General features: G+C 33.3%; 1 protein-coding gene and 1 long non-coding RNA gene across 3 annotated transcripts; both read right to left on the bottom strand.

Moving 5' to 3' along the window:
* Window positions 1-503: 503 nt before the first annotated feature.
* On the bottom strand, window positions 504-1,830 carry LOC121218534 (uncharacterized). Its single transcript, XR_005914912.1, has 2 exons — window positions 1,746-1,830; window positions 504-1,650 (listed from the first exon to the last, which is right to left on the bottom strand). It is a non-coding gene; the product is annotated as an uncharacterized lncRNA (long non-coding RNA).
* Window positions 1,831-16,693: 14,863 nt separating this feature from the next.
* Window positions 16,694-20,139, bottom strand: LOC107900621 (internal alternative NAD(P)H-ubiquinone oxidoreductase A1, mitochondrial). 2 transcript variants are annotated; one of them, XM_016826288.2, is made up of 8 exons: window positions 19,903-20,139; window positions 18,649-19,265; window positions 18,222-18,435; window positions 17,920-18,080; window positions 17,754-17,819; window positions 17,499-17,662; window positions 17,096-17,390; window positions 16,694-16,990 (listed from the first exon to the last, which is right to left on the bottom strand). In XM_016826288.2, the coding sequence occupies exons 2-8, from the start codon at window positions 19,216-19,218 to the stop codon at window positions 16,835-16,837; spliced, it is 1,626 nt and encodes a 541-aa protein (XP_016681777.1). In that variant the 5' UTR covers window positions 19,219-19,265; window positions 19,903-20,139; the 3' UTR covers window positions 16,694-16,834. The 2 variants fall into 2 exon arrangements, with proteins under 2 accessions (XP_016681777.1, XP_016681778.1); XM_016826289.2 differs by having other exon boundaries at window positions 18,649-19,260.
* Window positions 20,140-21,189: the final 1,050 nt, after the last annotated feature.

Below are 21,189 nucleotides of genomic sequence, written 5' to 3'. Positions count from 1 at the left end.
GGCCATACAAGCCGATCATGCCCAAATCGCAATAGTTGAACGTAATTGTAAACAACTTTTTATTATTTATATTTTTTTGAAATTAAAAATTAGTACAAATATTCGAAATATTTACTTATTTTATTTTAAATCTATTTCATTAAAAAATATTAAAGTAAATTACAATCACTTTATTCAAAACTATTTTGTATTTTATTAAATGAAATAATATGCCAAGTGTTCAACATATTGCCTTATTTAAAAGAATTTATATTATTAAGATATTCAAAATATTCATTATTTTATTAAATGAAATAATATCAAAATATTCAAAATAAACTATTTTATATTTTATTAAATGAAATAATATCAAAAAATTCAAAATAAACTATTTTGTATTTTATTACATCAAATAATATCAAAATATTCAAAATAAACTATTTTATATTTTATTAAATGAAATAATATCAAAAAATTCAAAATAAACTATTTTGTATTTTATTACATTAAATAATATCAAAATATTCAAAATAAACTATTTTGTATTTTATTATATCAAATAATATCAAAATATTCAAAATAAACTATTTTGTCTTTTATTACATTAATATAAACTATTTTGTAAAAATATTTTAAAATAAAAATCAATCTCCGTGCCCGCTGGATTTAGTGCCACATGGCGGTCGTCGACGATTATGCGCTGGATTCCTTTTTTGTCCAGCTTCCGGCGAGGGTTGTGGTTGCTCCGGCGTGGATTTTGGTTCATCCGGTAGGAGATCTGGTTGTCGGTGTTGGGACGATGAGCCACCTTGATAGAATAGTGAATGTGGAGGTGTTTGCACCACCAACGGCGAAGGTGCTTGAAACCCATACGGTGATGGGGCTTGGTAAAAAGAAGAGCTCCCCGACGGCCCCTCTTGCAATCCCTCTTGCGACGATGGCCTATACATCGGCGGTCCAATCGGCGTAGTCGAAAATAGAGGTGAACCGGGCCATTGACTCCAACCTACCATGGGACTAGAAAAAGGAAACATATAAGGGTTAGGATACATAAAAGGGCTAGGATACGCACCTGCCATCATCTGAAAAGGCTGTGCCTTGGGTATCGTCGGTTGAACTACTGGGTCGGGTGACTGTGTCGGTGCTGTTGCTGGGCCTGATAAAGTTATGGGCGCTGATGATGGGTCGGATGAATTTTTGGGCCTCGTTGATGGGCCTGCGTCGTCATCCTTTCTTCTTGGATTTAAAGGGCCACGTCGTTCCCTTTAGACACGCAATTGTCGCTGCTTCTCATCTGGCGAGAGTAAATACGACTTCCCATTGATCCTAAACCATGACATGTATTCCGGCACGCACGCTAACTTTGGAACGATGATCGGTTCCCAAGTAGGTATATAGTCATACCGATCTTCCCACGTTTGGATGTAGTGTGACTAGAATCTCGACCAATCCGTATGCAATTGTCGTAGGTTGATTTTGTGATGATCATTCAACACCTCAGGTGCCACGGGAATTGGTTGTTGGAATCCAAATTGCCACAATACTCTGTCCGACTGGTGCATCTCTACAGTTGACCAATGAGACTTTCACATGCCAACCGTTTCGATTTTGGAAGTACTTATCCGGAATTACTGCCCGAATTATCGAATCCTCGTATGGTGTCCATTCAAACTATATGACCATGATGGAAATATTAGTTATGTACTAAATACTAAATATCAATCGACTATCTTATTATGGAAATATCTATTTTATTTAATACTTACTTGTGCTTCCGACCGTTGATCCAATAGAAGCCGTATATCTTCAAGAGTGGTAGGTAATCGAACATAACTTGCCGGATGGTTCCACCTAATTAAATAAAATTTCAGCATACTATTATTTTTAAAAATCTACGTAATAATTGTAAAATCTAATATAAAATTTACCTCGTTATGAGTGAGAATGTATATGGGTGGTCCACTCAATGACGTAAAAATGGAAAGCGAGACCGTGCCTATGACTGCAGTAGTGATAGGCAACCTTCGATTTTCACTTTACTCGGTCGCGTCGCCCCGCACATCTCCCGATATAATGTTGCCAACACGATAGACCCTCAACTCAATTCACCAGCAGCTCTAAAATCAACGAGTTTCAGTAGCCATCTTAGATGTTTGAGGTTCCATGACAAGTCTGGCATAAGATAACCTCCAATTATCTGAATAATATATGCCCGAGCATATCAGATTCTTTCTACTTCGGTTGAATCATCATCCGGATCCAGAAATGTGTCTCGTAACCAGCTCATCTAGATCCGACCTCCATTAATTTTCTCTGGGATAGCGCCCAAAAGCTCGTAGCACACCACTCCCCAATCGCCAAATTGAACAGACCTGGTGACTGGGTACCCGTCCACCGGCAATCCCAATCGCAGATTGACATCTTCCAAAGTGATAGTTCACTCTCCACATGGAAGATGTAATGTGTGCGTCTCGGGTCTCCACCTTTCAACCAACGCACTGATAAGTTTTGGGTCCAACTTGCATCCCCGGCCTACCGTCGCCACGTGCCAAAAACCTAAGGGTGTTCAGTCGGTTAACCGACCGGTTAACCGACCCGAACTTGTTAAAACTGAATTAACCGACCTCCCAAATTTTTTAACCGTTAACCGAACCGAACCGAATTTTTTTAAAATAATTAACCGAACCAAAATTTTTTTCGGTTAATAAGGTCGGTTAACCGAATTAACCGAAAAATATGTGGTGTTCATTTTTGGTTAAAAATTATCCGATTTACCCGATTTACCAGAATTAACCGAAAATTACCCAAATTATCCAAATTAAATCACTACATAATTAAAAGCATTACATAAATCTTTAAATCACTGCATAATTAAAAATATTACATAAGTCTTTGAATCACTACATAACTAAAAACATTACATAAGTCTTGAATTAAAATATTTTTAACTATTATTTATAATTTAATGTATTTTATGTAACATTTATAAAAATATTTTTCTATTATAATTTATTTCAAATATATAAATTATATATATTCCTATTGACTTTTCAAAATTTGTATTTCACATATCAAATAATAATAAGTTACAATAATTTTTTTATATTTTATTGAGATACCGTAATATTAATGAATTTAAATTGTATTTAAATGCAAACATCTCATTTTTCAAAAACATTTTTTAAGAACAACTGAACAATACTAGAACACTTTATATCTGAAAATCTTAGTCCAAACTACTTTCCAGAATCGTTACTAAACTAGGGGAGCTTCAATTCCCTGTTTGACCAATTTCTAACTATTGGGATTGGGTGAACTTCAAAGGTAGCCTGTTAGCTAACCTTCAATGTCGTCAACCATCCAACAATAGCAACCACCAATATTATCTACATCCTTCAGAAACAGTAGTAATGATGAAGAATACCAGTTGAGCAATGTTGTAAAAATAAACAGTAGTAACCCCATGTTACAGAACAAAAACAATAACTAAATATCTGAGAACAAAAACTAAAACAGATCCCACTCTCAATCTCAAACTCCCCTCAGCGGCGGCCACCATCTTACAGAATAACTGAAGAAGCAGAAACAATGGGAGATCGAAGAGGGTCTCGTACTCAAAGGAAACATTTAATGACCCTTCCTTTGATGAATATTACATATTAAATAAAGACCCATTCAAGAAATTGAAAAGAAAAAAAAACGAAAGGGAAATTAGAAGAAAGTAAACCTAGCTACGGGTGTTGGGTATTCGTGTGGTGGTCTGACACTCTGACTCGGCGACTCCGGCTGAAGAGAAATTGTGGGTTTTTTGTTTGCCCGATTCGACTGTCGACTGAGATTGAAAATGTTAGGGTGGGATTTTTAGGGCTACGGGTGTTGGGTTGTCTGTGTGTGTGTGTGTGATTGTGAGTGAAAGTGAAAGTGAAAGTGAAATTAGGGAGGGTTGTGACTGTGCATTAGTCGGCTGCTGTTGAGTGTTGAGAAATGGGAGGGGTGTTGAAATTGGGCTGTCCTATTCGGTGAGCCTAAGAAAAAAATTGGGCTGGGTTTAAATTTACTTGGTTTAGGCCTGCTCTGTAAATTTCGGTTTACCCGAATTTTTTCGGTTAACCGACTCATGTCGAACCGATTTAACCGTTAACCGAACAAACTAAAAAAACTTAACCGACCCCTGACCGAATTTTTTTGGTTAACCGACCGATTAACCGAACTCGGTTGGTTAACCGAAAAAATTTAGTTTTAACCGAATAATGCACAGCTCTATAAAAACCCGCTTCCCGCAGGTAATTCTCTACCAACAATGATGGAGGACCATGCATATTCCGGATATAACATTCCAATATCCGATCTAAAGACTTTTATAACAAATAATAAATTAATAATTATTTAAAAATGCATAAATAAAAAAATCTTAAATAATATTTAAAAAATAAATTTAACACTTACCATTATCATTTGTTCGACAGATATGTACTTGTTATCAAGACGAATCAATTCTTCGGCCATTGCTAAATTCGTACAAATTTTTATGATTTAAAAAATTTTAAAAAATTAAATTTTTTTAAAAAATAATTAAAAATAGGGATTTAAGAGAAATTTAAGAGGAAATTGAGAGCAAATTGAGATTAAATATGGATTTGAGAGAAATTTGGAAGGAAATTGAGAGCAAATTTGTCTACGTGGACAAAGCGCGCCCTTGAGGACGTGTTTTCCTGTCACGTACCCTGGCATCGCGCTGACGTAGACGCGTTTTTGGGAAAAAAGAGCCCATTCCAGTAAATAATTATTTATCGGGCCTATTTCGGTAAACATTGAAAAAAAAGGGCTTTTAATTGTATTTTGCCCAAAAAATACATACTTTGTTTTTTTTTTTTGGTACACCTTAATCTATTGGGGGAGGGACCATTCAAGTGTTTTTAATATAAAAAAGAAAAAAATCAAAGATATAAAATAATTAGTATTAACCTTTTAACATAAATACCGTACCTTAATACTAAATATCTACTAATTTAACTAATTTTGTTTTGATTTTCGGAGGATAATAAGTAAGTACAAAATCACATGCTTTAATAATACTAAACTTTTATTAAAATATCTAATTATACTAAAAAAAGTTTAAAACAAAACTTACGTACCTTCGGTGGAGAGAGGGGAACCTTAACTAGGGGTGTGCAAAATTCGGGTAAAATCGAAAAAATTCGATTAACCGACCGGATTCGGTTAATCGGTCGGTTAACCGAATTTTTTCGGTCGGGAGTCGGTTAATTATTTTTTAATTTTTCGGTTAACGGCTAATTCGGTTTGAAACCGGTTGGTTAACTGAATTTTTTCGGTTTAACCGAAAAAATTAATAAATAAAATTATAATATATAAATAGGCTCACTATTCACCTAAACCCAATCCAAACCCAAGTATTCAACCCAACCCAATTACCCAACCTAATTACCCAACCCAACCCAATCATAAAAATTAAAAATAATTTAATAAATAAAATAAAATTCTAAAACTAAAACTAAAACTAAAACTAAAACTAAAATCTAAAAGTCTAAAAATAATTTAATTATGTAGTGATTCAATTCGGTTAATTCGGGTAATTCGGGTAATCCGGTTAATTCGGGTAATTTGGTTAATTCGGTTAATTTTTAACCAAAAATAAAAAATATATAATTTTCAGATAATTCGGTTAACCGACCGAATTAACCGAAAAAATTTCGGTTCAGTTAATTTTTTTTGAAAAAAATTCGGTTTGGTTAACGGTTAAAAATTTTGAAAGGTCGGTTAATTCGGTTAATGTTATTTCGGATCGGTTAACCGAATGAACACCCCTAACCTTAACAGTAGCTTCAAACCCTTTTTTTTTTACCTTAGATGTGTGGGGGTTGGGACCAAACTAACCCTTTTATAATAATAAATAAAATATTTATATTATATTTTTTTAAACTTAAAGTTGAAAAAAAAATTGATGTAATAAATTTATCTGGCATTGGAACCTGAATCGTAACCGACGGGTTAGTTCTGCGACATCGGCTTGACGACTTGTCACTGATGTGACCTATCGGTCATGGTTCAGGTTCTAATACCTGATAAATTTTATTATATTAAATATTTTATTAAAAATAATAGGGTGTCGTCTGACACACTGGCGACACTAATAAAGAATATTTATTTTGTTTTTTTATGCATATACTGTTAAAAAAACTCATATTTTGGGTTTTAAATACGGATGTCGTCAATTGGTCAGGCTGTACCCAAAAAAATTAATTTTTTTTAAAGAGAAAAGTGATGCCGCCGATTGGTTAGGCGGCACCAGTTATTTACTGTTGTCTTTACCTAGTTTCGTGAATATTAATCCCCTTATCCTTTTTTGGTATTTATTTATTTTATATTTTTGATGTAAAAACCCTACAAATGCATTGCGTTAAATAAAATAATCTCAAAAAAAATGAAAAGAGTAGTTTTAAAAAATTTATTTTTTATTTTTTTATTTTTCTAATAAGTTGAGTATTATTAATCAATCAGATTAACATGAGGAAGTAGGTGGTGGAGGGAGTGGTGGTTCACTTGTGATCAGGAAGAGCCACCGGGAATGGGGTGTTTTTATGAGAAAAGAGTTAAGATATGTTATCCTCTGTTATGAGCTATTGCATAGATCCTTTTATAGTGGGAGACAAGGTTTGATATGTGCTTAAGGGCTGTTGAAAATGGGATTTGATCTTGCTTCTTGATAGTATATAAATGAATTATTAATGTGTAGAATATATAAAAATGTATAACACTCTGACCAAATAAAAAATAATATTATGAATTCACATCATGAATAAAATTGTAATAAATTTCAACACATCATTTTAAACAAAATTTTATTTAAAATAAACCATAATAACAAATTATGCAAAATATAAATACAACTATGAACATGTAAAAATTTTCTAAAAAAAACTAAAACATAAAAGGAAAACATTTGTTATATTATCAATAAAATATTTGAACTGTATAAGTAAAAAAATTATAAAATATAGTGTTTATTTCCATAGGTGACACTAAAAAAAATAGTGTTATCACTTTTAGTGCTGATGTGGAAGTGTTTTATCGATTACACACGGAAATATTTTATCAAAATCGACTTATTTTCGTAATATTTCAAAAAATATCGACCTCTTTTTATAATTTAAAAATAAAAACTTTATTTGGTAATTTGGTAAAAGAAAAAGACTTAAATTGTTTTTACTATATTTTATAAATGGCGAAAATATTTCGATATTTTTATTGGGTAGGGGGAATGCCGTTGGGACTTTTGGGGTGCATACAAATCCAATAGTGGGCTTTGCTTTTCATTTTTAGTTAATGGGAACACAGTGGAGCACGTGTTTTAAATGTTTTATATCATAATCACTTCTTCTTATCTTTTAACTTTAAATAATTATTTTATTTAATTTTTTCGCCCTTATTGAGCTTTTATTTTAACGCTAGAGTGAATGAAATTTCACATTTAATTATTTTTATAATTTTTAAAATTTTAAATTCTAAAAAATTAATTAAATGACGTGTATGTCACATTAACAAAATTAAAAATAATGTATGATCAATGTTTCAGCCCACCAGTCAGCTATTGCTGCTAATGGGTGGTACCTCGAGTATTCCTGAAAAAACTTGAAGCTAAGACCTTCAATCTTCCTCGCTTGAGACACACCGGAAGAATGTCTCTCCTTTCGTCCCAACCCTACAGATTTTTGAGCTCCTAAGAGTTTTCAAAACTTAAAACAACAATTAAAATTTAGGATTAAGTACTATGAATATGAAATATATACTAATTTGTACAAAACTGGGATGTGACTCATTGGGAAAAAAAAAGTAGTCGAATAAGTTTACACAAATTGATTAAAAGTAGTATTAAATTTGGAAAAAAAGTTGAATGCTTTTTTTGGTTATATAGACACTATACTTTTAATTAATCTCCATACTCAAACTTCTTTTGGGAAATCATCTTTTGTTATCATTCGGCTTTGAATTGGATTTAATTATTTTGATTTGAAAATTAAAATTCGACTGATAACATGGTTATCTGATAATTTATTTTTATTAGATTTGAATGTTTAAATCAAATATTTGAATATTAAAATATCAAATATTTAATTTTATTAAAATTTTACTAATTATGTTATTAATTGGGTTTTAATATTTAAATCAAACAAGTAGAAACTAAATTATAAAAAGTAAAGAATAGAAGGATTGAAAGCACAATTAAGTTCTGATTTATCGAAACTAAAATCAATAAAAATCGAAAAAAGGCAAGACTTAAGTAAAAAAGGGACTGTATCACAATGTGAATGCAAGAGTTCACAAGGACAAAAGGACAATATAGTCAAACTCTTTCTTGGGGGCATGACTGTAATATTAGTAACAAACAAAGGGCAATCATTTGTTCTTTTTATATAAGCAATGAACATCCTGTTACTCACACAACACAAACTCACTCCACCAATAACAATCACAGACCACTGTCAAGATTTTCTTTTAATCTGTACGAAGAAGAAATGGCCGGTGCAAGGAGAGAAAGGAACAACAGCGGCAGCCTTTCACCGAGAACCGCCAGGCGTCCGATCCCGAGGAGGGGTAAAGTGAAAGTAGCTATCTTGGTCGGAATCGCCCATTCTGTTGCTTCTATTTTTTCTCTAAGTAGTCGCAGCCATCACTTGTCTTAGGTTTACTTCATCCTCTCTAAAAAGAATCCCATTTTGTACGAAAGAGAAGGAAGGGTTTTGCCTATCCAGGGAAAGATATGAGCTTTGTGTTTTTTGTTGTTGATGTTCATGTCTGTTTTTGTACACCTTTCAGATCAATGAATTCTCACTTTTTCTTTATTCTATTAATCTCAGATTGATTGAACTGCTTAAATCTATGGGGTTTTTTTTTTTTTTAGTACTGGGTATTTCATTAAGTTAACAATAAAATATACAAAATGAAGAGTAAATGTGGAATCAACAGAAGATTTATAGCAGCATTAGGAGGGTTCGGGTAAAAATATAGGCCCGAAATATGGGCTTGGGTAAAAAATGAGGCCCGTTTAAAAAATGGGTCGGGCTCGGGCTTAACTTTTTTAGCCCAGACCCGGCCCGAATATAATAAATATATATTTTTTATTTTTATTTTTTAATTTTAAAATACTTTAAAAATATTTTTATTTTTTATTTTTAAAATATTTTTTTGTGTTTATTAAAAATCGAGCCGGGCCGGGCTCGGACTTATTATTTTTTTTCTCGAGCCGAGCTTAGACAAAATTTTAGGCCCATATTTTGGGCCATGCCTGGGCTTAAGAGTCGGGCCAAAATTTTTTCCGGGCCCGGCCTATGGACAGGTCTAAGCAGCATATAAGATTGAAAATATTAAAAGAGCAATGGAAGGCAATGAGTGTGTCATGCCATGCCTCAACCTATCTTGGAATCCTCTAGGATTCATTAGTATCTAAATGGTCTACGAATGGAGAATTAACTATACCTTTTTATCTCGTGATTCTTGGGATATTTCGGACAATTAATGGGAACTTGACCCCAATGTGTTCGACAGTTTTTATGGCTAGTTTTAAAAGAGTGGCTTCTCTAAAACGTAGAAAGATGCAAATGCGGATTTACGCTAGTTGTTGCTTTTGTGGATTTGCAGAAAAAAAAATATTTTTCATATACTTCGCGATTGTTCTAAAGCTCAGGGATTATGGAAGTAGTTCATTCTGAATTTAATTGACTCCATGTTCTTATATCTGTCACTTTTATCTTGGGTGAATGTCAATCTTTTTAATGAATTGAATTTGCAATTCAAAGATGTTAATTGTAACACTCCGTCCAGTATACTATGCTGGTTTGTATGGAAACAAATTAAGGAAGTTTTTACTTTTGGAAATGTTCCTCGTAATTATGGTATGCTTGTAGGATCGACTTAGAGTTGGGTTGTGAATGTTAAAGCTAATAGGGAACCAACGATCGAGATTAAAAACCGAATCAGACCAAGTATTTGACAAGTCACCAATAATCGGTTGCATCAAAATGAACACAGACGGTACAAGGAAACCTAGTACTGGACTTGTCTGATCAGTTGGGATTGCTAGAGATAGCCATGACAGATGAATATTTGGCTATGGTCACAATATTTGGAAATTGTAATGTTGAACAAATAGAACTTTGGATAATCAATGATGGGCTTAAATTACTTTGGTCTAAAGGATGAAAATTGGTTGTCTTTGGAATGTGACAGATGCAGAATAAAAGAGCTTTGTGCTCAAGCATGAGTGGTTCGCATTGGGCATATTTACAGGAAATCTAATGGAGCAGCTAACAATGATGGTTTCCATGAATTTGTTACTCTTATCCAATAAATTCATACTTTAATTCTGAATAAGTTGTAAAATGATATTGAGGTCATTACTATTATGTAATTTACTACTCTTCTTTTTTAAAAAGTCAAAATCAAAATGAAAATCAATGTTTTTTTTTGGTTTTGTTTCGGGCGAGGCCATAGCTCTCCCTATCCCCTATATTCACGTCCGACAAGTGTCAGCCATTCCTCAAAGTGCAAATATGCCATGTGGGTAAAAGTTCCCCCTGCAGAGGCAATTCACTGAATCAAGACAACAATGCATATCCTCTTTTAACTACCATATATCAAATCCGTGGATGGCCAAATTAAAAATTGACTACTTAATTTGTTCCATGATAATATATAATTTGTAATTAAATAAGACAGTGACATGTTGAATCCCCACTAACCATATATTATATAGCACAACTTTTTTGCTTTAGCAGATTATATGGGGAATTAGAGATGTCAAATAATCATAAATTTGTGTTAGATCCCAAGTATTTTAAATTTAAAATATTATTTCCCCAATTAATCGTATTAGTTCAATTCGTATTAACAATTTCCTTTTTTATGTTATTGACATGTAATCCTTTTAACGTTGAGTTTAATTAACTAATGATTTCAGCAAGTGTCATCCGCTTGGTCTCTAGCTTAGTAAATTGTATAACTTCATGCAGTGAATTCACTTTGAAATTTTTGAAAGAAGTTTTGTAAAACGAAACACGCAAGAAACAAACAAAGACTCCAAAAAGAAGCGTTTTGAGCAAACGCTATCACTTGTATTACTGAGTAATGAATGACACAAGGAATAAAATAAAGTGGGGAAAGCTGCTATTTATAGTTAAGTTTCTTTATATCCAAAGTACAAAATGAATTACATCAACGTCTCAAATTCAAGCCTATCTATTGTTGGAACATTTTCATAATATTTATAATGTTCCAATAGTTATAATTAAAAAGCTATGTCATTTGGTTATAAACCAAGAGTTGTCACTATTCATAGTAATGAGTTATGCATCTTCTTACCAAAAGTTATGTCACTTGATTATTAACAAAGAGTCATGATTATTCAAGTAGACATCTATTGAATAATTATGTTTATTATTAAAAGATATGACTATCTATTTGGATAGTTATGTCTTTATGAAGAGACATGGGAATTTCTATAAATAGGAATGATATTTCATACTAAAAAATACCAAGAGACAACCATAAAGCATAGAAACAAAGTTTCTTTCTATTATCTTACCATCTTTCATATTCAAATATTGTTCTATAAAGAGTTATTGCAAAAGTTCTTTATAGAAATTGATACTCTTTCTATGCTTCGCTTAATGCTCAATGGTCCATCCCCGTTAGTGTACAACATAGACAATCATTGGGTTTCATTGTATCCTCGAGATTCATTTGTCAATAACTCTTTTGCACACCAAGTGGTGCACATGGTATTATACATATGGTTTGGTATAATTTTGAGATATAGTGAAAATTTGAAATTCAATTTGGAAGTCATGAATAAAAAGATCTTGTGATTATGAAAATAACAATATGAAACTATTTGACCCATTTAGGTGATGGACATAGTTTTGATGATAGTCACAAAATGACAAAAAAATGTCCATGATAAAAAATGTATAAATATGTGATGTTGTAGTTAAATGATTGGATGGTCGATGGTCCTCTAATATGACTATGTTCCAAAACAATATATGTAACACCTTTGTGTTAAAAAAAATAGTGTTATTTGAGTACGCATGTATGATAAGTTTTAAAGGTCTTCCATTGACTACGAAAAGAAGCTATGAAAAATAGCAAATATGTTGCCATGTTTCACCAAGGAATTTGAAGCCTCTTTACAATAACTTACCTGGTGAAAAAGACATGATGTATGGTTTCATATATTTTGAAATTATGATATTAATTTCTTGGATGCCAGGTAATAGATGAAATATACAAATGTGAAACGATTGTGATAAAGAAAAATAAAGTGATCACTGTAAAATGATAATTGTACAAAGGATATCATTGATAGCATTCTTTTGCAAAAGAATAGATAATTGAATATGGTGGGAATGTTGGTCTTGTAAACTTTCAAGATAGAAATAAGTATAAAGATACACCTTTTGATATGAAAAATTAACATAACTATGTTGAAAATTTAGAAATCTAGGGATGAGGTACAAACTCATACTATTTGAATCACCTATGAAGGAAACTTGATTCAAACGCTTGGTATAACGTCAAGTCTTAAGTTTAATGAGACAATATACATTATTAGTATGTGACTGCTAGCACTATAAATTAATATATCATCCCAGGATAAAAAGTGCTAGATACCTGTAATGTTAAGGGGAAAGATGAGTAATATACTCTTAATAGACCTATTTCCTAATGTTATAATTACGGGATCACTTTCAATGGGATTTACCTATGTGAGTGAAAGTATGGACGCTTCAAGGAGCTCAAGGGCTTGGCTCTAACAACACTCGTGAAAATAGGTTATAGGCACATGACCATAATAGTGTCCCTGGATAATGTGCATTAGCTGGTGTTGAGTTGTGTGAGATGTGTTCGGTTAATCAAATGGAATAACTGGTTCAAAGCTTAGCCAACATACAATTTCGATTAACTTTAGCATGTTTTCACTAAGTGAAGGTTTAATCATAAGAACATTCATTTGTAATTGATTTCCAAGATTATCAAAATCTAGAATATTTTGAAAATGGGATGAGATTGTTAAAATATTTTCAAAATATTTATAAGGTTACAATAGTTATAATTAAAAAGTTACAAGTGGTCTAAAAGTTATGTTACATGGTTATTAACCAAGAATTGTCACTATTCATAGTGATGAGTTATGTCTCTTGTTACCAAAGTTATATCACTTGATTATTAACAAATATTCATGATCATTCAAGTAGGCCTCTATTGAATAATTATGTTTATTGTTAAAAGACGTGACATCTATTTGGATAGTTTTGTCTCTATAAAGAGACATGAGAACTTCTATAAATAGGAGTGGAATTTCATACTAGAAAATACTAAGAGACAACTAAAAAATATAGAACCAAAGTTTCTTTCTATTTTCTCACCATCTTTTATATTAAATATTGTTCTACAAAGAATTACTGCAGAAGTTATTTATAGAAATTGATACTCTTGCTATACTCCACTCAATGCTTAATGGACTATTTCTATTAGTGCAAAACACATACAATCATTGTGCTTCACTGTATCCTTGAGTTTCATTTGCTAGTAACTCTTTTGCACACCAAAGTGTTGGAAAAAAATTATTTTGAAAACGGTTTTCTTACACAGTGGAAATTTAAAAATTTAAAAATTGACCCGGTTTATGATATTTATAGCAATAAACCTTAAACAAATTCATACCTGTGTTTTTGGATAAGTGGATCCTTGGTGTTTTTCAACTTTCAACCAAACGATCTTCTCCGCTATTCTAATACGGCAAATTACTTCGAGTGTGGACTCGAACCAATTGAATCAAAATCGAAAATTCTCTCTTCTTTAATAGAGACCGATAAATTGATATTTTGAAAAATATGTTTATAAGTTAAGAATAAATCTCTCCATTTTTCGACAGAATAACAATCTCTCAAAAGTTCTATTAATAGCTCTATTGGTGTCATCTATTTATAGGAAGAGAAGATAGAACCCTTGTAGAGTTGTAGAGATTTATTTTAAATAGAAAAATAACATCCTACTTAGATTAGGAGAGGGGTGAACGACTTACCCTTGTATTTCTATTAAGGTTGCCGCCCCCTTCGTGTTATATGAGGGATTTTGGGCCTCTCTCACATCGGGTCCAATTACGAGTACTTTCTGGGTCTTTTTGACCCAGTACTCTGTAATATGATCCAACCCGATTTAGTTTTTCTATTTCCCAAAATAAACTTTCTTATCTACATATTAAATACGGGGTTTCAAAACCACCATTTTCAGTACCACTAAAAGCAGGTTGTTACAACTCTACCCCCTAAGAAAATTGAAATTTCTTACCTGAAAATAGGTTTGGATATTAGGATTTCATTGACTCTTCCGTTTCCCATGTAGCTTCCTCAATGCCATGTTGGTGCCACAGAACTTTTACTAGAGGTACTATTTTGTTATGTAGTTATTTCATTTCCTAAGCTTAAATCTTAACTGCTTCTTCTAAATAAGACAAGTTAGGCTGTAATTCTACCTTGTCGGGAGTGATCACATGGGAAGGGTCCGATCTATATCATCGAAGCATCGAAACATGAAAAACATTATGAATCTTTTCAAGTTCTGGAGGCAATGCTAGTTTGTAAGCCATTGGACCAATTCTTTCGGTAATTTCATACGGCCCAATAAATCTCGGACTGAGCTTTCTTTTTCTGCCGAACCGTAACACTTTCTTCCACGGGGAGACTTTAAAAAATACTTTATCGCCAATTTGATATTCAATGACTTTTCTTTTTAAATCAACCTTCGATTTCTGGTGATAAGAATTAGCTTTCAAACAATCACGAATAATATAGACTTTATCTTTAATTTCATGAGAAGTTGATGGATATGCTGGATTACTAGATGCCTTCAGGGGTCTTCCTAATATATTTTATTCAAATCATGTGGGTTTCATAATATTATTTACTTAATGTTCGCGAACAAATCCATTTAATTAAAAAAAACAAAACAAATAAAAATTTAAATAAACATCAATATAATTTTAAAAAATAACAAATGAAATACAAACAAAATTAAAAATAAATAAATTAACTTTTAGGCTTGATACATTTGTGGCTAGTGAAGTGGGGATGTGCCATAGAGAGAGAAGTCACCGTTGGTAGGGGTGTTCAAACGGTTGGTTTAGTTAATACCCAAACCAAATTACCAAAATGTAAAAATCTTTAATCGTTAATCGAACTGAAGTTTTTTTCAAATACATTAACAGAACCGAAATATTTTGGTTAATTTGGTATCGAAATTTATATGCTTTTTTGTCTTTTGATTAAAATATGTATAAAACATATAAAAAAATACATTGCTAATGTTCATTTTTTTAATAGTTCAAAAAACTTTAAATGGAGGTGAAAACAACAAAATAAGACATTAGAAACACTACATAAATCTTAAAAGTGAGCAAGTAAATAAAAAGTTAACAATTTTATATAATATATATTATTCATTTCGATTAATCGGTTAATTACCCGATTTCGAATCGAATTAATTATTGAGGGAAGAATGAAATAATTTGATTTTAAGCGAAGTAGGGGTGCATAATAAGAGAATGGCTTTTATGTTTTTCTATTTGAAGTTAATGGGAGCAGCCATTAAAAAACTCAAACCTTACTTTTGCGATTACTTTAAAATGCAGATTTAAAGACGGTGGCGCCGTCTTTATAACCCAACTCATCTTTTGCAATATAATATTCCCAATCAATCCCATGTTCACACTACTGACCACACTCGATGCAATCTTTTAATGAAATAAAACAATGGTATGTGGGTCATTCACTCCAATATGTTTTTGACACGTCATTTTATATTTATTTTCTTATATATAAACCATCTTTTCCTGTTTTTCAACTTTGAACAATCCGTTAATTGAAACAAAAAAGATTTTAGTTCAATTTTAAATCAAATATTTGAAGTATTAAAATTTATTTATTGAATTTTATTTTTGTAAGCCATCCCAGTGGACAGCTAGGAGACTAAATTGTATAAATAAGAAAATACAAGGACTGAAAGCACAATTAAAGTAATGGAGTCAAAAACAACCAACTGGCAGCACATGACCACAATGTGAATGCAAACCCTTCACAACGACAATATAGTCAACCCATAGTCAAACTCTTTCTTGGGGGCATAACTGTAATATTAGTAACAAACAAAGGGCAATCCATTTGTTCTTCTCTTTATATAAGCAATGCGCATCCTGCTAATCACACAACACAAGCTCGCTCCACAATCAACTAACCCAAACCACCGTCAAGACTTTCCCACACTTGCTCTCTGTTTCTGTTTTCTTTTCATCTGTAAGAAGAAATGGGCGGTGCAAGGAGAGAAAGTATCAACAATGGGAGCCTTTCACCGAGGACCGCCGGACGTCCGATCCCGAGGAGGGGTAAAGTGAAAGTGGCTATCCTGGTTGGAATCGCCCATTCTGTTGCTTCTATTTTTTCTCTAACTAGTCGCAGGCATCACTTGTCTTAGGTTTACTTCATCCTCCCTAAAAAGAATCCGATTTTGTACGATAGAGATAGATATGAGCTTTGTGTTTTTTGTTGTCGAGGTTCATGTTTGTTTTGTTCAGCTTTCAGATTAATGAATTTTCACTTGGTTCTTTTTTCAATTAATCTCAGATTACTTGAATTCATAGACATTGCTTGAATCTATGTTTCCTTTTTCTGGGTATTTTATTAAGTTAATAATAAACCATACAAAAATGAAAGATTTATAGCAGCATATAAGATTGAAAATATTAAAAGTGCAGCGCAAGGCAATGACTATGCCATGCCATGCCTCAACCTATCCTGGAATCGTCTCTGCCAAAGACCAGCGTGGTGGCCCAGTTCACTGCCACATAGAACCTGTTCCTCCAACTAACCACACGCGTCAAGTAAGCCGAGCGCCATATCAACCAACTTATGAACCCCGCAAGTGATATGCCTTGCGCGTCCTGCCACCGCACCCACACATGTTTAGAAGATTATATAAAAACTTGTTGAAAATGTTTGGAGAAGCATTGCTGGTTTGTCAATCTTTGAAATGGATGTTGAATTACCTTAGATTGGCGAAGATCTACTAGGGCCTTGTAACGACCCACAGATGCCATGCTTCCCAGATGCTTATAGACAAATGGGTCTCCCAGAGACATGTCTTTGGCACTAAATGCCTTGCCCCCATCCTCTTTCGCCATCCTGTTAAACACCTCCACCAGGTATTTACCTTGCCTCTCTGCAACTTGAGCTAGAGCTGGAAGGACAGGCTTCCCTGTCTGTTCAAGGAAACCGGCACAATCTCCGAGTGCAAATATATCTTCTACCGAAGGTACTCGCAACCATTCATCGATACCAATCCTGCACATCCCTTTGAAGTTGGGTAAATCTGATCCCAGCAGTATATATTGGGAGATAAATGCAGAGTGAAGTTAATGAAAAGAAGGCAGGTTGTGCTGTTTGTAGTACCTTCCGCCAGGGGATTTGGGAAGATTTAATGATTTAATGAACTGAGAGGGACCAACACCAGTAGACCAGACTAAGAGGCCGTAAGGGACATCAGTTCCATCACTGAGAATAATTTTTTTGGGATGGACTTCTTTCACAACACCTCGCATGAGTTGAACACCCGACTGACGCAAAAGTTTCAAAATGTCACAAATAGTTTCGAGAATTATGAAAAACAAGACCTCTCCAGGACATGAACAAAGGAATTCAAATTACCTTCCTCAAGTGATTTGTTGCATATTGGCGTAGTCCAACATCAAAGGATGACAATATCTCATTTGCCTGATTAAGTTATAGATATTGGAAAAATCAACATCCATATATACAGATAATTACTTAGAGAGAAGTATGGGAAAGAAGTTACTTTGTTGCTCCTATATACCTCTATGAGTGTAACTTTGATGTAATCTTTTACTTGACTGTATCTCTCCCGGACATCTCTCACAATGAAATCGCTCAACTCACCACTGAACTCCACTCCTGTTGGGCCACCCCCAATGATAACACAATGCAAGAGGCGGCTCTTTTCTTCTTCTGATATGCCTGCAATGACAAACTCAATTGTAAGAGAATAGTTAAGTTTAGCCACAAGGAATCCTCATGAGGAGTTCGAACCGAGACAGAGAGTCCTGGTGATGGGATTTTTTGGTATGCACAGGCCAAGGATTCAAAGGGATCACTCACCTGGATTTTCAGAGAGCATCAGATTCAAAAGAAGTTTCTTCCTTATTTCTTGGGCATGATTCACTTCACGAAGGAAATATGCATTTTCCTTCACACCCTTGATACCAAAAGTTAAAGGCTCTGCTCCAGCGGCAATTACAAGCTTGTCATATGCAACTTTAAATTGATAAGGTTCGTGAGGTAGTCCACCATTGCTCATTGTCTCACAATACACCTGATCAACGTATGTACTTAGGCTTTTAATAACTTGACAAGCAAAGAACATGGAATCTCATTTTATAATAAGACAATTCACTCTTGCATGTTTTTCTGAACCAATAACAATCATGAGTATATGCATGTTATGGCACAATACGACATACAGAATGATTATAGAGGAGAATGTAGATACCGTAAAATATAATATTTCTGGCATACATTAACGCACCTCATGTTTGTTAGCGTCAACGCCTATGCAAGAAGCAAGATAGAAGTATGAATTGGGGCTTGTTGCCAATGCAGACTGTATCCGACTAACAGGCTCGGAAACCGAGCGGAATTCAAGAGTTCCAACACAAGTTGAAGCAAGCAAAGGGGTGAAAACCATGTGGTTTCGAGGTGATATGCAAACAACATCATAGGCTTTGGTGTCAAGCCCATTGAGGAATCGGCATGCTGCCCATCCAGTACCAAGGACAACCACTCTAGGCTTTTCACCTGGCTTGGTTGCCTCCAGTCCTGGATACCTTGGTTCATCATGTTCTGACTCCGACTCTGTCTCCACTAGTCGCTCAGCTAAAGGAAACTGATAAGGTGGGGTTGTCCTTATTCCCCTGCTCCAAAAATTCATGTGATTCAACCCTTTTATGGTGGAAAGGGATGTCAAATTGCTGTGCACATTGATTTTTTCAAGGGAACCGGATAATCTTTCAAAGAAGATATTCCTCTCAGTCGTGTTACCACCACCGACACCACCTGATCTTCTCAAGCCATTCCTGGCAACCCTTGCAAGTGCCATGAACAACTTGTTTTAATCAAATTTCTAGCAATACCTTTATTCCTGCCCTGGAAAAGAAATATATAGTGAAGTAAGGTATACAATTCAAATATAGCAGAAGGCCTGAATTGAGGAGATGAGTTAAATAGAGAAGCTGGGGAGGGCAACCGGTCGATTCGGTTAACAAAAAAACGATTTAACCGACCAACTCTGTATTTTAACAGTAGAACCAGCCCAAACCTATCAGAAAACACCATATATATGAAGAATATTCAATGGATCATTGCCAAGAAAGTTCTGAATTTGCGACAAATGTATCATTAGAAGCAACGACGATTTGTACAAATACGACTAAATGTGAGGGGAGTAGCACATATTGCATACGACAAAGTAGTAATAAAATGAAGGCATTTCTTTCAAGAATCTTCTTTTGGTTTCTAAGTATCACTAGAGGCAGCTTAATTAATATATTTAAACATACGAGCAACTATCCTACTATACAAGCACAAAGGGTTTTAGAGATGTTATAGTAAAACCCTAGACAGAAACCAAAACTCTTATCAAACATGTAACAGTGAACTGTTGGAATAATTATGATCAATGAACAACCATTTACCACAAAATTGCCTAACTGAAAACAAAACAATAGAAGAGAAAGAAACAAAAAACAGTTTTTTTTTTAATAAAGAAGATGAAGGACATTACTTTGGAAATATTTGAGGTTTGTCTTCTTGAAGTAGATTTTGGGAGAGGTTTTAAGAGAAAATGTTAATGGCGTTGTTTTCGGAGAACACACACAAAGAATCAAAACCCAATAAGTATTAATAGTTTTGGTGATGTCGAGAGTAAATTTTTTTAAAAAAAAGTACTAAAATAAAAGGTAGATGAAGGTGCTGAAAGCAGCCGACTTGAGGTGCAAGAAAATTGTTGAGCTAAGCTAAACACCCTATTGAAAGCATGTATATTTATATTGGTGGAGAAGAGGAGAAAGAAAAATTAAAAAAAGAGGAAAGCTGCCGTACATTACGTCAGTTGGAAACGGAAAAAGGCAAGAATATTACGGAATCTTTTCTGGTTCCTAATTCTTAAACGACATAGTTTGAAGGTATCATGAATTTAGGGTTTGCTTTTAATAATTTAAAAGTGATTTTTTCATAGTCAAAATATTGGTAAATAAAAATTAATAATTTGGCAAGGAAAGCAATGTGCATAAAAAGTTTTTATTTTTATTTTTAATTCTATAATATAAAAATAAGTATTTCTGAAAATAAATATATTATTTTAAATTCTTTTTAAATAATAAAAAATTAATTTAATTTGAACATAATATTATTTAAAAAAAAAAGAAGTACACGTTTATCGTTTCTTCAAATTCATATGATCCAGCTGGCTGTACAGTATAAAAGCAAAGTCCAAGCAATAGTTCCGTGGAATGGTGGCGGCGGCTCTTCAAAGTAAGTGTGAAAATGTCCCCCAATTTTTTGGAAAGATGGCAGATGGAAGATGGAAGATGAACTGCTTTTGATGGACTTAGGTGAAAGTAAACATTCTTATTTTTATTAAAAATTTTATTCATCTCTACTATTAAAACTTAGCATGTTTAATAAAATAATTAAAAATCACACGTGATGTGTTATGTTTATCTCATGCTAACGTACAAGAATCAGTTTTTAACAGTAGAAATTGATAAAATTTTTAATAAAATGATTAGTTTACTTTGGGTAAACTACACCCATGGTCACTTTTGTTTACCTTAGGTTACGTTTTAGTCACTTATGTTTGAAATGTTACGTTTTAGTCATTTACGTTATCATGTTGTAACATTTTAGTCACTGAGCCATTAATCGTCGTTAATGGTGTAACTGTAAGCTGACGTGGCACATTAAATCATCATTTCAAACAAAATTTTAGTTTAAATTATACAATTGGTCCCCATATTTTTTTCGTTTTAAGTAATTTAATTTTTTTCTTTTATTTTCTTTAAACTTTCCT

This window comes from Gossypium hirsutum, chromosome D06, assembly GCF_007990345.1.
Source record: "Gossypium hirsutum isolate 1008001.06 chromosome D06, Gossypium_hirsutum_v2.1, whole genome shotgun sequence".
NCBI classification, from domain to species: Eukaryota; Viridiplantae; Streptophyta; class Magnoliopsida; order Malvales; family Malvaceae; genus Gossypium; species Gossypium hirsutum.
Note: the sequence above shows the minus strand (reverse complement) of the source record. Positions and strands in the feature narration are given on the sequence as shown.